Source organism: Anas platyrhynchos, chromosome 3 (assembly GCF_047663525.1).
Source record: "Anas platyrhynchos isolate ZD024472 breed Pekin duck chromosome 3, IASCAAS_PekinDuck_T2T, whole genome shotgun sequence".
NCBI lineage: Eukaryota > Metazoa > Chordata > Aves > Anseriformes > Anatidae > Anas > Anas platyrhynchos.
In genome coordinates, this window is record NC_092589.1 from 8,930,292 (window position 1) to 8,945,238 (window position 14,947).

A 14,947-nucleotide genomic window follows, 5' to 3' on the forward strand; every position below is an offset into this window, starting at 1 on the left:
CCAACTCAGAAAACAGCACTCCTGATTCAGGTCATTCTCTCCCTTCCCATATAAAAATGCAAAATTCTTTTTTGTTATTGGCTGGTGCTTAACTAGCCTTTTATTTATTTATTTATTTTTGTGGCTTTGGAATCCTTATTCCTTAATAATATTTAGTATAATAATAAAATAATATCTATTTTTAATATTATTATTCCTCAATAATATTTACTATCACTCTTATCATAAAAAATTAATGATTCCAGGCTTGTCAGAACAGTGGGCGGCTGATGTATGGGTATTAGACATTAAAGATTTTTCTTCAGCTTTTCATTATTGAGTAGCTGTAGGTTTGGTAACATGGAGAGCCAGCTGGGTGCAGCAAAGAAAGCACAGCCACGTCTTCTTGTTTTCCCTTGTGCACCTCGAGCATGACGGAGCCCAGACAGACAGCAGGAGTTCTGGCACAACCTTCTGCCCACGTGGAGTTCTTCCAAACTTCCTAGAGGAAGCAGGTTGCTAATTAGTTGAAACATTTTTGTGACACAATAGACCATTTAATTGGGCCAAGTTACTTATTACACCTTCTCCAAGCAATTAGTTACTGACAGGTAGGGTGTGGGGTGGAGGTGGGGTGAGCAGGAGCTGTGCACAGCTGCATTATTGCTCTGTCCAAGCCTTTTTCCTGCTAAAAAGGACCGCTGGAAACTTCTCCTTTCCCTGTTTATTACCCATAGCTGTGTTTTAGTATTTGAGTCTCTTAAGTTTAGACCTAGTAAAAGATGATGAGGATGACTTAGAAATGACTGAGAGGCATCTCTAAAAGTATGCCTCTAATGTTTTTCACTGGTAGATCTAAATTCAGTTGTATAATTATTGCTGCAATTATTACAATTATATATTTTATTAGCTTAGAAAATAACTTAATGTGTTGATATTTAAGTAAGCACTTTTATTTGCTTAATCTTTATTCATTAATGTAGATTTTAAAATAGGCTTTGCTTTTCTTCAGAATTTCTACCAGAAAACTGGCTGTGGATAGAGGGTGACTTCACAGTCAGCTGATGAACGTTGGAGAATTGGGTGGTCCAGCACACCATGGACAGGAAAAAGTCATGTTAAAAAGCCCAAACTCAGTTCTCTTGTTAATATGAAGAAGTTTCTCTTTCATTTTTAGGTTGGTGTAAGGGGAGAGCTGGCAGTTGCTGAGATGCCATACAATATGGTAAAGCCTCACATCGCTGCTTTAAAAGCCCTCTGCTGGCTTTTGTACCAGTCAGCAGTACCCGCTTGTCAGGTGCCTTAGCAGATGGATTTGGAACAGGCGTGTCTGTTAGCATTTGGGGAACAAGGTTTTGTATGATGTATAGCAGTCTTCCTCTTGTTTCTTTTTTTTTTTCTTTTTTTTTTTTTTTATGTGCATGTTTTTAATAATACAGGAAGTTGTCATGCAAAAGCAGCCTGTATTGCTTTTATGGCCAGGTGTGATGAAATCCCATCTCTAGCAAGCAGGTTGATATATGCGGGTTTTAGACACCCAGCTAACAACTTTTTGTGCCACTTTTGAAAACATTCAGAAAACAAATGCTGAGATACAGATCTGCGTGCATGAAAACACTGCTACAGAAATGGACTGCTTTTCTTCCTGGAATCGTACTATGGGAGGCAGCAAACCTGCGTAACACACCTTTGGTAGTAGAGCCTCTCTCCTACACTGCCATGTATCACATTTCAAAAATAAATTGGGTGCCCACTTTTAAGAGTTTAAAATACTGAGCGTTTGTGCTTCTAATATTTAGTCCCTGTTACCTAACCCATATGGGTGAACGGGTACTAAGATGGTAAGAGCTGGGGTTTATCTTGCAGTGTTCTGTTTCAAAATTTTTTAGAGCCACGTGATTGACTTCACTGACCTTTGGATCAGACTACTTCAAATTGAGAACAAACCGCTTAGTTGACTTGTGGAGTCAAACTTGTGAAGTAGGTTTCCCCAAGCTGGTTCTCTGCTCCTGAGTGAAAGGATTTGGATTTGAGGCAAGGCCAAGTGCTTCAAATATATCCATAGAAAGAAAATAGGTATCGGTCACAACAGTCAAATATGGATTCATTTGATTGATTGACTGTGGCAAGTAACTTACTGAACAGAAATATTACTGTGGATGATTGTGATATGCTCTGTGTAACATACTCAAATATTGTTTTTACTTTCAGGGAGAAAGACCTCAATGCAAAGTTTATTATTTCAATGGAGAAAAATAAAACGACAATCACCAACTTAAAGGTGAGTAAACACAATTTCAAGAAGGAAATTCTAACCAAATAGCTGCCAAAATATGGACAAATCAGTGATGCTCGTGACACTATAGAGAACAGCCCTTAGTTTTGGAAATAGAGTGTTGAAGTAATCCCTAGGTGAAATGGATTAAATTGTTTCTTTCTGTACCAGGGTTTTCTGTTAACTAAACTGTAGGATGTATCTCATATGTTTATTTTTCTGGTCATTACTGAGCTGGAAGAAAGCCTATGGTAGAAGAAAAGTACATGCCCAGTAGCTATTAAACCTTCAGTTCATCTGTAGAAGCAGTCTTTGAGCATTTCCATGAAAATGAACTAAACCCAAAGTGCCTATCGCTTGCTATAATATTTTGATGGTGTATTTTAACATTTCTGTTGCCAGAAGGAGAAATCATGCACAGCAAATAGATTTTTGCAAGATAGTTTCCAATGACAAATATATGAAAAGTAATTTCAGTGTAGTTTGGTTAGATGGACAGATTCAGATAACTGTGAACATTGCTGAAGTATATTGCTAACTGTCAAGTCTTGAGCAAGATATATGTAAGTAGCAGGTATGTGATGCCATTTTAATTATGGCTTCTCACTGAATGCTGTTCACAGTGCAAAGGTCTCTCTGGATCCTACTAACTACAAGTGTAGGATAATCCCTTAATATAATCTATTTTTCATACACAGGATTGATTTAACTAAACATAAATACTGTGACAAGCATATACTGCTTGGAGCAGTATGCTAAAATCCAAAGGATTCCTGCTATGCTGTCCTGTAACACGATTATCATTACTTATGAATGTGATAGATCTACTGCTAATGTTTTCACTGTTAGAAAAGCAGGCTAACCTGTCATTACGATTGTTTTAATGTCTGTAGCCTGATGTTAAAATTGCATTTGGATTGGTTATTATAAAATGTTTTTAATTATCTCATCAGCATGTATTGTATGATCTCTTTATTTTTTATTAGATACCAGAGGGTGGTACTGGAGACACAGGAAGAGAAAGAACTAAGACGTTTACCTATGATTTTTCCTATTTCTCAGCAGACAGTAAAAGTCCCAGCTTTGTTTGTCAAGAAACGGTAGGTTTTTTCAATGTTAAAAAGAATTTTTTTTTTCCACCCACCCCCCTTTCCTTTGTGGTGAAAGCATTATTGAAACTTCCTTCCACTGGAAGTGCTTCTCCTCTAATTTAGAAATTCCCTAGATGCCTGGGAGTTTGGGTTTTGTTTTCTTTTTCTTATCTAACACTGTTAAGTGCTGTGTTTTCTAATACAGCAGGCTAAATGCCTTCTTTCTGGTTCTCTTGTCTGATGTGTCTTGTAAGGTCAAGCTAGAAAACCTCTCTGGGCTATTTTGTGGGAGGAGGCACTAAATTTGTTTTTGAAAAGCTTTTTGTAAAAATCACTTTTGAGAAGCAAACATATATCTTTAATTCAATTAGACAGAAACATTCTTCTTAGGTAGTTGAAGTGTTTTTTTGTTGTTGTTTTGTTTTGTGTGGTTTTGTGTTTTTGTCCACAGGACTTGGTACACATTGAAGAACCTTCTTGAAAGCGATTGTTTCTTCTCTTCCCTTGAGTATTCAGCTTAGGAAAGAACAAAATCACCTTTCTTCTTGCACATTCAGAATAGAAAATCTAACTTTGAACAATAAACATAGTTTAGGTGAACAGCTTGGCCCTGCCTGACCTTGCATTTCATGTGAGCATTGAACCTCTTTACTGTTTCACATCCCCAAATACATTTACTGAGCGAAGTTGAAGTATTCCATTATTGGTATCTTCTCTTTTGGTTTTGTGAGACTTGGGAAATGTAAGCTCAATATGTGAGTCTGTCTTTCCCCTTAAAGTAAGGCAAGGCTTTGCTGAATATACTGTAAGCCAGTTGACTACACATCCCTTTTTGGTATGTACCTTATCTATTCTGTAATCCCCAAATTCAGGGATATTAGAGTGGCTAATCCTAACAAGCTTCAGAATTAAAATTAATAAGAAAAAACAATAAGATTAAGTTGATTTTAAATATTTATAGGAATGGCAAGCTGTGCTGACATTCCTAATGACTAAGCTGTTATATATAATATATATTTATACATATATAAATAGGGAATTTAAACTTGAAATTTCTCTTGAACCATTTGCATAAACAAATGATCATCTTTTTTTCTGAAAACTTCTTAACTTCATAAAGTCAATAGTTAGTGCTTAATTTAGACATTAGATCACATACTCTTAAACTTAATTTCTTGATGATGATTGTTTAATGTTTTTTGCTGTTTCCTGAAATATCAAGAAGTATATCTTTATTTGGATATTCATGTAGGAATATCCTAATTGCTTTAGCACTGCTGGAAACTCAAGAAGAAGCATATTTGAACACAAGGTTTGGAGTGCTAGTTTCTAGTTAGTTGAATAATTTAGGGAAAAACATGCCTATATAGGGATAGTTGCAGCAGCCTTGAGCAAAATATATGTACGTATATGTATTAATGTAAGTATACATTAAAGCTGTGAGCTTTATGGTTCCTAGTGGTAGGATGTTAACGATAAATCCTAAACACAGCCTAGATGTCTGTGCTTAGTATACTGATATTACAGTGTGTGTCTTGATCCCAACGTGCCTCCTTGATCCTTACAGGCAGGAATGGTAACTCCTCTTGTTCTGTCAGAAAAAACAATGTTGTCCCAGTATCAAGTGTGGTGTGAATTACAGCGTATGCAGCGCATTGAAAACAAAAGGAGTTCTTGAACAATGCGAATGCAGTTTCTAAACAAAAGCTGCACAAGCTATTGTTTTGGTTGTATTATTCATTTCATATTTAATCGGGAGACTTTGTAGTTAAGCTCTTATCAAGTTGCTGCAGAATTTCCAGTTTACTGCACCAGTGGTGTGGAAGAAGGGCACCACCCTTCATTCATGTTCATCTTTCTGTGGAACAAAATTGATCTTGATTGTTGGTAGTGTGCTTTGTTGGTGACTGTTAATGTTTTTCCATTTGAATGGCAGAGAAATAACACATGAAATTCTGTCTAATATTGTGTACCCCATTAATATGTCTTGTAGATGTGAAATATGCTTTAGAATTCAGAAATTAGAGTGGGAGTGGCAATTTATCATCAAGCTACTTAGTTTGTATTCATGGAAGAGAAATGATTAGAATATTGATGAGCTTCCCGACCTTCTGTGACAAAACAGTATCTCAGTGGTTTGATCCTGATGAAATCCCATCTTAACAATGTATTTTCCTCTGGCCTGTACGTTAAGTCTGTGTTCAGACAGCTGTGTATAATTGACTCTCCTATGTACTGCTTCAAATTGCTTTGCAAGGTATGCACAAATTTTTAAAAGGGGAAGTACAGAAAGCTGACCAGATAGATGTGGCTCTGATTTAAAATTGGCTGGAATGATGAGAAAGAAGAAACCACTCTGAAAATGTTTTCCAGAAGCTTAGAAAGGAGGAAATAGGCTTTTTTCTCATGATACAGCAAGAATGAAGAAAGTGGTGCTAGTTTTCTGGATAAAAATAGTGATGTGCATTTTCATAAAGTCTGGTGTTGATGGCCTACAGACATTTTAACAAAAAGGAAACATTTCAGGTTTTGCTGTGAGTGAAGGATGTGTAGGGAGAAGCATTTGGGGAATAATGATCTTACACCTCTGTGACTACAGGAAGACAGTTAATGGTAGTCTGTGCACCCTGGAGGACTTGTGGGACTTGTCCCCCTGTACTTGGCTCTGGTGAGGCCACACCTCGAGTACTGTGTTCAGTTTTGGGCCCCTCGCTACAAGAAGGACATCGAGGTGCTTGAGCGGGTCCAGAGAAGGGCGATGAAGCTGTTGAGGGGCCTGGAGAACAAGTCCTACAAGGAGCGGCTGAAGGAGCTGGGCTTGTTCAGCCTGGAGAAGAGGAGGCTCAGGGGCGACCTTATTGCTCTCTACAGATACCTTAAAGGAGGCTGTAGCGAGGTGGGGGTTGGCCTGTTCTCCCATGTGCCTGGTGACAGGACGAGGGGGAATGGGCTTAAGTTGTGCCAGGGGAGTTTTAGGCTGGATGTTAGGAAGAACTTCTTTACTGAAAGGGTTGTTAGGCACTGGAACAAGCTGCCCAGGGAGGTGGTGGAGTCACCATCCCTGGAAGTCTTTAAAAGACGTTTAGATGTAGAACTCAGGGGTATGGTTTAGTGGGGACTGTTAGCGTTAGGTCAGAGGTTGGACTCGATGATCTTGAGGTCTCTTCCAACCTAGAAATTCTGTGATTCTGTGGGTAGGCCCAGGCAGTGCTGCAGGACATAAATGCAGGTGGGAATTTCAGGAAAGCTGCAGTCAAAACAGTAGTGCATACAGACGTGGTCCAGATGGTGAAGTAAATATTTGGACATAAAGAAAAGAGAAAAAGGGAAAAGTCAATGTAGCTGGTACTCAGGAGGGAGAACTCTACTGAGTTGCTACTTTTCAAATGACAAGAGAAAGGGAAATTGTGCCTTGCCTGATCCTTGTACTCTTTCTCCTTGACAAGCATAACTGATTACAGCATTGTGTAGTCTCTTTGCTCAAGGGAAGGTCAAGTTAAGTATTCTATAGGCACCCTTGCAACTGAGCATTAATAATTGAAGGAACTACTGGCGTTCCTCCATGAGGAGTGGCATAATTACAGCGTGTGTGCGTGTACACTATTCTTTATTAATAAGGACTTGGACACCTTGGTTGATTTATACCACATATCCTGAGGAGTAGAATTGTGTAGAAGCCATAGAAGCAGCTATGAGATCTTTTGAAAATCATTTATCGATTAGGACCCATAGTCATGTTTTCATTGAGGGGAAAGTTGCACCAAGTGTTACTTGTGGGCTAGTGGGGGCACAGATGGAAACAAGGAGTAATGATAATGAAAGGCCAGGTTTCCAGGGGCGGTGGAACGAACTGGAGGCAGTACTGCAGAGGAAGGTGGTGAAGGCATCTAATGAGAGCTGAACTTACTGGGTGAGAACAGACCAACCCATATTATGTGATGGGGAGGATGGAGTGTTACCGGTTTCAGACGTAAATGTTAAGGGTAAAAGAGAAAAAGGATTACTTACCATTATAAAAAACATGCTTCCTTATTTGCCAGAGTCTAAATTACAACAATAATCAAAAGCCAGTTAGAAAATTAACAGGCTATTTTCTTCTTACACTTGGTTAAAGTATGCAAAAAAGAATCCCATCCCAAAGTACCAACAGGATCATCGAAATGTTTCCTTTTGAGACCAGGACAGATATTTATAGGACATGCAGAATTGGCAAAGATGCTAAAAGTAGGTATTAACAGTAAGGAAAACTGAATGAAGCATCTGAGATGAGCTTAAAAAATGGAGCTATAGAAAGGAGGAGTGTTTTTTTTTTTGTTTGTTTTTTATTACTTCTGCATGTCAAGGTGATGTCTAACAGAAAAACAAGTAGGAAATACAGTGTTGTGCTGCTGTAAACTAAATACAATAAAATTTAGCAATTTTATTAGAAGCTCTTATTTTCAGTCATAGTAAATATTGCTGGTTGATGGCCATAGTTTATAACGTGGTACTTCAATATTATTGTTTAGTATTTATTATGCTGGGCTGATGACAACTTTTTTTTCCCCCAAACTTCTATTGTCTTCAAAAAACTTTCTTTGTTTGTAGGTTTTCAAAAATCTTGGTACAGATGTACTTAAATCTGCTTTTGAAGGTTATAATGCTTGTGTTTTTGCATATGGACAGACAGGATCTGGGAAGTCCTACACCATGATGGGAAATGTGGTATGTATATTTTGCAAATGTGCATTTTTATTCCGTAGCAATGCATTGAAATTGTGCTATTGCGAGTGCATGCCTTTATGTTATTATTATCACCAATCCGCTCTGAATACTACTGGTTCCCCTGGTATCGTAACTTCTAGTAGCAGTCAGAGGTTTTAGAAGCTCTCTTTCTTCTACGTGTTGATATTTGCAGCTGGAAGATGCGTCTTTAAGGGATGCTTTGTTATATTGGACAAATAACAATCATTTCCGTTGTGTAACAGAACCAAACATTTCAAATGCTACTGTTGATTTTCAGTGTCCAAAAACAGATACTGATTTTGGGTAAGTGAATGGTCAGCCTTCTGAAGAGATCTGGTTTTTAGACCTCTTTTGAAGGGCTGGAAGATTGAAATAGGTCCTTGACCCTCATTTCGAAAAGGGTATCAGGTAGGGAGTAGAAATGAGATAAGTTTGAGTTGATACGCTGATTTTTGATTTTAAGGATTTCGTCCTGCTTAGCACTGCGGTAAAGACCCTGGAAAAGGCAAGGTGTGATAGGAGGGATATTGGGCAGTTTTTGAGTAAAGAACAAGAGTAGTTTCTTGCAGCTTCCTCCATGATTGCCCAAGGACGCAAGGAACTGATAAAACTGTTGGGAGTAGAGCAATTTAAAGGGCCAACTGATGAAGCCTGTTTGCAAGGCAGCTTCTGCGGGTTTAGTTCTCCTGTAATCCTTTGTAAAAACACAACCAGTCTGTTCCCAGCAGAACTGAAAAGGGGAATATTGCCTCTTGTCCTTCGTTAGATCACTCTTTGGAAATGCAGTGAGACTGGCCACTTTGCACCTCCTTGAGTTTAGGATAGTAAATTACCTGTAAATGTTTCTCTTTCAGTTGTCAGAGAATAAGTAGCTTTATATTCAGGTTCAGTATGGTGAACAGAACAGACTTTTGTAACCAGAAAAGATCTTATGACCTAGATGTGGATTTCTGTTTCAGAATTTTTTGTAAGTGACATTTTTATGGGACTGCCTGACTATATGTAATGACCGTAATCATCAAGACATTTTGCAAATGAATAGGTGCTGAAGTTTGTTTGACATTATTCAATAATAAAGGTCTAATCTTCTTGCCATGATACATAAATACTTTAATCTGGTTTTGTACAGTGTGTGTATAAAATACACTCGGCTGCCAAGTTAAATGCTTTAAAATTGATGGCCCTGTCAGAGACACTACAGTGCTGTAAGAAAACTTGAATTGGAAATAAATTTTCTTTTCCCTACTTCTCCTTAACAAGTATGAATTCTATTCTCCTTTTGCTTTAAGTATCTGCTGTTGTTGGCTCTGGAAGGCTGCTTCTGCAATACTGTGTGCAGCAACCGTTTCGAGAAATATGTGGACCAGAAGAAGTCTTGAGCAGAGATACTGAAATGGTCACAGGTTTATAAAACATGAGCTATCAGGAGAGTCTGACTTGCATACGCTGAAAAAGGAAGGCTCTGGAGGAACAAAAGTCATCTAAGATCTGAAAGGCTGCTGCAGAATAGAAGGGAGTGTTTTTTTTTTCCCTGTGTCTAAGGTAGATGGGAAAGCAGCAATATGCTTAAATTGCCATGAAGAAGTTCCTGGTTAGATAATGCAGAAGGAAAGCAGGCTTTTAATGAGAAAATTCAGCTCTGGAGTGAACAACTTACTTTGGTTCTACAGGCTTCCATGCCTGGAAACTCTGTAACCCAGAAAAAACCCTGACAGGGATGCTGCAGATGTACTTAATCCTGCTGTGGAGCTGTAGGGGGTGAAAAGGGAGAAAATGTTTAAATTTGTTTCCTAAAAAAAGAATATACGTTCTGTAAGATGTGCACTTTACCAACAAAGTATTCTGGGAATTACGTGTTCTTCCTTTCTTGCCACTGTATCGCTATGGTTGAAGTTACTCAGTTAGAGCTAATATTTCCTATTTTAAGACTTCGCAGTTGCTAAATTATGTCAGACACTAATGGCTTGCCTAAAACTTCATGATGGATCTTTCATGTTTTTTTCCTTAAGCTTTAATTAAAACTATTCAGGGGTTTCCAAGCATGAGATGAAAAAAATGTCTTTTTTTCTTCTTATGTTCAAAAAGGAAAGAAAGAAAAATGTGTGGGGAAATGCCAATATTGCACCCAGAAATTTTAGCTGGAGTAGAGGTTGATTACAAAGGCAACTATCAAAAATAAGCCTTATTAATGTGTAAATTTATTTTTTAAACAAGGTGCAGTCAGGTGAAGGGCTAGGTGTGATTGAAGGAGGGAATAGAAAAATTATTTTGAAGAATAAAGGCTGATTTGGGTAGGGCAGTGCAGCCGTCGTTAAGATCTTGGAGGAAAAGGGAAAATGGGGGGGAAAGCGAGAACTGGATGAAGAACCAAGAACCAGTTAGGAATACCATCTGAGCAGAGGAAATAAATGAGGAGCTCAGCTGTGGCACTGAAGAAGGTGCTGAGGAAGGATGGGGCCAGTGCAGGAGCAGGCTGGAGTGAACTTGGGCAAACAGGGTGAGATTATTACCAAGTAGAAGAGAAACCATTGCTATGCAGCAGTTGTCTTGCACTGGTGGAGGTGAGTCCACGGGTTCTGTGTTTTCCTGCAGACAGATATCTCTAGAATCCCATCAGGCAACTTTTTTAGGGTGCCTGAAGTGCCTGGGCTATATTCACATGGGATGTTAGTTCTAGCTTGTCCTACTTTGCCTCCTGCCTCATTACAAGGCCACTAACTCTAAGGAAGAATGGTTCTCGTCTCGGCGGTGCATAGAATTAGAATTAGTCCATCGCATCAAATTTCTTCTGCTTTTTTGGACTGGAAGCAAATTGTAGCTGACAGACTGTTTTGTAAGCTACTTCTGGTTGTGTGTCCCTGAGCCCAGAGCTCATCTGTATGTCTGTGCCCTCTCCCTTTGTCCCTGGGAGCCAAGTTCACTCATTTCAGCTCTGGCGGGGTGTCAGCTGCTGTCTTTCTGAAGTGCTGAGGAGGAGGTGGGCTCAGGTAGGTGGTTATCTACCTGCTGGGACCCAGCCCTGCGTGGGGACATGGGAGCTGGGAGCAAGCAGCCACTTGGCAGCTGAAACCAGAGCTACATGGAGTTCTCCTTCACCCCTCTGGCCCTGCCAGTAAAGCATGGCCTGTAGGGATCTGTGTGAAAGGATGAGTTTCTTCAGTTTGCTTTTTTTAAACTGATAAGGTTGTGCATAAAAAGTCTTTAATTACGAAGTTGAGCATCCAGAAGGTCAACACTAAATGTAATTTGTCTACATTGGGAGATGTAGTGGATATAGTTCTAATACTAATTTATCCAGAGGTATCTTTTGAGACAGTGGATGGACTGCGAGCTGGGGATTGGAGATTTGGCAGAGGGTGGCACGTGGATAAATGTATATAGCTCATCCCATTCACTGCACATGTTGCTGGGTCCATAGTGAAGTGGAATAGATGGAGGGGTTAGAAAAGATAGTCTTGAGATAAGGCAGTTCATAGGTTGTGTACAGTCAGTTTTTGCCTTAAGCAGCCGGGGTGACTTGAACTAAGACATAAGGGTGCTGTATAGCCCGATAGCGAGGCGTTGGGGCTAGTACATACATCACAACACATGCAAAGATTAAAGTAGCACGGTGAAGGCAGTTGAATAAATGGCAAGACAGTATTTGCCAAAAAGGTTTTGTGTCCCCCCCCCCCCCAGCGCTGTTTCTGGATGTTGAAGCTCTCAGCTAGTGACTTGGGATTTTATTTTTCAAAATATATTGTGCAGGCATGTATAGCCTCGAGAATAAGAATTGTTGTTGTTGCAGGGTGATGCTGGCTTAATACCTCGGATTTGTGAAGGATTATTCAGCAAAATAAGTGAAAAAACAAAGCGGAATGAGGCATCCTTTCGAACAGAAGTCAGGTACTTCTTGGCACATTAATAGTTTGCTGTTTTCATCAAACTTGTCTCATTTAGAACCACTGTGTTTCGCTTATCTCTGAGAAAAGTATGCTTCTCTGATAACTTTCCATGCTTGGCCTCAGTCCTATAATTGATTTTTGTTGGCAGTCAGAGTCAAAAAGTGCAAAACCTCAATCTACAACTGTATATTTTGCTTTATTTACATGGTAGTGAAAATGCCTTTGCTATTAGAGGGCATATTTCTTATTTTACCCTTTTATTTAAGGCTGTCATTAGTTGCTCTTCATTTTGCTAATGTGCATTTCCTTTCTATTTCTTGTTCTTGTTTTTTTTTTTTTTTCTCCCTCATGATACAAGTACACCATAGTGATTACTATGTTAAGTGACTTTGAATCTTAACTTTGGATTTGCTTTGCCAGGCATCTCATCTTACTTTCAAACAACCTTAACATGGCTTTCCTTGAAAGAATCTTGAATAAGCCAGTGGTTTTCTGACCTTTTTCTTTCAGTTATTTGGAAATTTATAATGAACGGGTGAGAGATCTTCTCAGACGGAAGTCATCAAAAACAAATAATTTACGAATACGAGAACATCCAAAAGAAGGGCCGTATGTTGAGGGTAAAAACCCTTTCAGTGTTTTGCACTGAATATTTTATTACCTTTAAAATATATAAAGTGTTAGATCTAATTGCATAAGACTTTTTTTCTTCTACAATATAGATGACGATGGGTACAGAATTCTGCTTTGATATAAAACCAATCAAGGAGAATAGCCTTTCATTTTCTATCCCCACCTGCTTTCCAAATCCTAAGATTATTACACCTGTACAGTTTTTATCTGTAAAATATAACATTTTAAATAATGCTAATAAATGCAATTAGTTTTAAGAATTCGTGGAACGTAATTTACAAAGCTAATGTTTGAGATGGAAAGAACTAAACTAATTGTCTTAATCCATCTTCTGCCAGGGAAAGGTTCCTGTCTCTTGAGAGATTATGCTTATGCGCTAAATTCTTCAGTAAGATTGCATAATTTTTTCTTAACTTGCTGTAACTGTGTAAATTCTCCATTGTTCACATGAGGCCCTGTTCTTTTCCTTAAGAGTGGTAAAAACAAGCATAACAATAAACACTGTAATTGCATCAATGCTTTATAATAGTGATAGTAATCCTGCCATACCTAGATTCCTACCTGAATCCTCTTGTAAAGAAAGTCAAGTGCATGCATGAGCATACTGTAACACCCTACTCTTCTTCAGATTTGTCTAAACACTTAGTGCAAAATTATGCTGATGTAGAGGAACTGATGGACGCAGGAAATATGAACAGAACTACAGCAGCAACTGGGATGAATGATGTCAGTAGCAGGTCTCATGCCATTTTCACAATCAACTTCACTCAGGTAAAACAACCATATTTCAATGTACTTGAATTCAGTAACTCATCTGATAGTTAAAAAATACAGTTTTCAAATCAGCAACTATGGATAGACGATGGCTGTAGGCTGTCTTCTCACAAAGTTAAAAGTGTGAAAACAGAGTTTTGAGAACTGGAAGTATCTTTATCGGTGATCATACACAAAATTTACAGTGCAATATGATTACCTGGTCATTTAATAGATCTTGAGGCAATTTGGCTAGGAAATTCAGGCTAAATAACACCGAACAGTTAAGGCACATTTCATGACACTGCTGTGACAGGAGATACGACTGAGGAGAACATTCTGGGTGACTTCAGCATGAGTTGGGCATGAGCTACTTTTTATGCTGTGATGTTATCCAATGTTTAAAAAAAATAAAATAAATTTCTGTCTCTATGACCAAAATCAGAGAGAGTAGAATTGTTTTCTGAGCATTTTTTGGCTGACTCTTACTCTGTTACTATTGGAAACCTATTTACATGCCTTGATTTACTGATGGAACGATGGAGAGACCGATTACATATTTTCAGAGCATAGTGATATTTTTGTTTATATTTTATGTTTATATACTCTTTTTTCTAATGATACCTGTTCTTTGTCATTGTTTTGGGGAGGGGTTGGAGAGCTTTATAGACAATATGTGGGTAGCTTGCTGGGAGAAGGCAGCATAGAGTTGGTTTGCTGTCTTGATGGAACTTTGCGTGTCTCCACCCCAAAGCAAACACATGCGAAGTGGCATGCACTAACTGTTGACTAGTGGCGAATTGCTCGTCACAAAGCTTATAGAAGAGGGTGAGAGGCAGACAGCAAGGCTTAAAGATTTTTGCTTTACTGTTGCGTTGTAAAAGAAGTCTGAATCAATCTATACAAATTAAGATAAAAATTGGTTGGAAGCCTCAGTTAAAAATCGTAGTGTAAAATTGCAATTGCTACTTGCTTGAACTTGGAGGTGGGGGGGCAACGTGAGTGTAGGTGTATCCGTGTGTGGAATGTGCAACTTTAAATGTTAGTTGAAAGCCGGATAATATGAATGGAGCTCAAATGTTTACGGTGCACCAGGTAAATACAAATTCACAATTGTCATTGCATGTGCTTAAATGGCTTGAAAGTTGCAAATATTACACTTACAGGAAATAGCTACTCACGTGGGAGTTATGCAGTGATTCATGATCAAATGCCTTTCTGTGGCACCTCTAATACACCTGTCTTCTGATGCTGTGCTAATGTAAACAAGATAAATCATGACATGAAAAAGGCAATTAAATTGGTTTCAGTAAGATTTCAGAATCTGGTAGCTTAATGCTTTAATGCTTTTTTTTTTTTTTTTTTTTTTAGGCTAAATTTGATTCTGAAATGCCTTGTGAGACTGTCAGCAAGATTCATTTGGTAGATCTTGCTGGAAGTGAGAGAGCAGATGCCACTGGTGCCACAGGGGTTAGATTAAAGGAAGGAGGGAATATTAACAAATCTCTAGTTACTCTGGGAAATGTCATTTCTGCCTTAGGTAAGTCGCTGGTCTTTATGCTTGGCTGTTTGTTTTTTTGTTTTTTTTTTTTTTAATTGTTAAATAC

General features: G+C 38.5%; 1 protein-coding gene across 7 annotated transcripts in view; it reads left to right on the forward strand.

The window, feature by feature from the left end:
• KIF16B (kinesin family member 16B) overlaps window positions 1-14,947 on the forward strand; it is a 138,703-nt gene that overhangs the window by 11,541 nt on the left and 112,215 nt on the right. For all 7 annotated transcript variants that reach the window (XM_072035267.1, XM_072035268.1, XM_072035269.1 and 4 more), the window contains exons 2-8: window positions 2,191-2,260; window positions 3,241-3,354; window positions 7,933-8,049; window positions 11,858-11,955; window positions 12,465-12,574; window positions 13,216-13,358; window positions 14,712-14,880. In XM_072035267.1, the coding sequence (XP_071891368.1) occupies window positions 2,191-2,260; window positions 3,241-3,354; window positions 7,933-8,049; window positions 11,858-11,955; window positions 12,465-12,574; window positions 13,216-13,358; window positions 14,712-14,880 (821 nt within the window). The remainder of the gene's footprint in view (window positions 1-2,190; window positions 2,261-3,240; window positions 3,355-7,932; window positions 8,050-11,857; window positions 11,956-12,464; window positions 12,575-13,215; window positions 13,359-14,711; window positions 14,881-14,947) is intronic.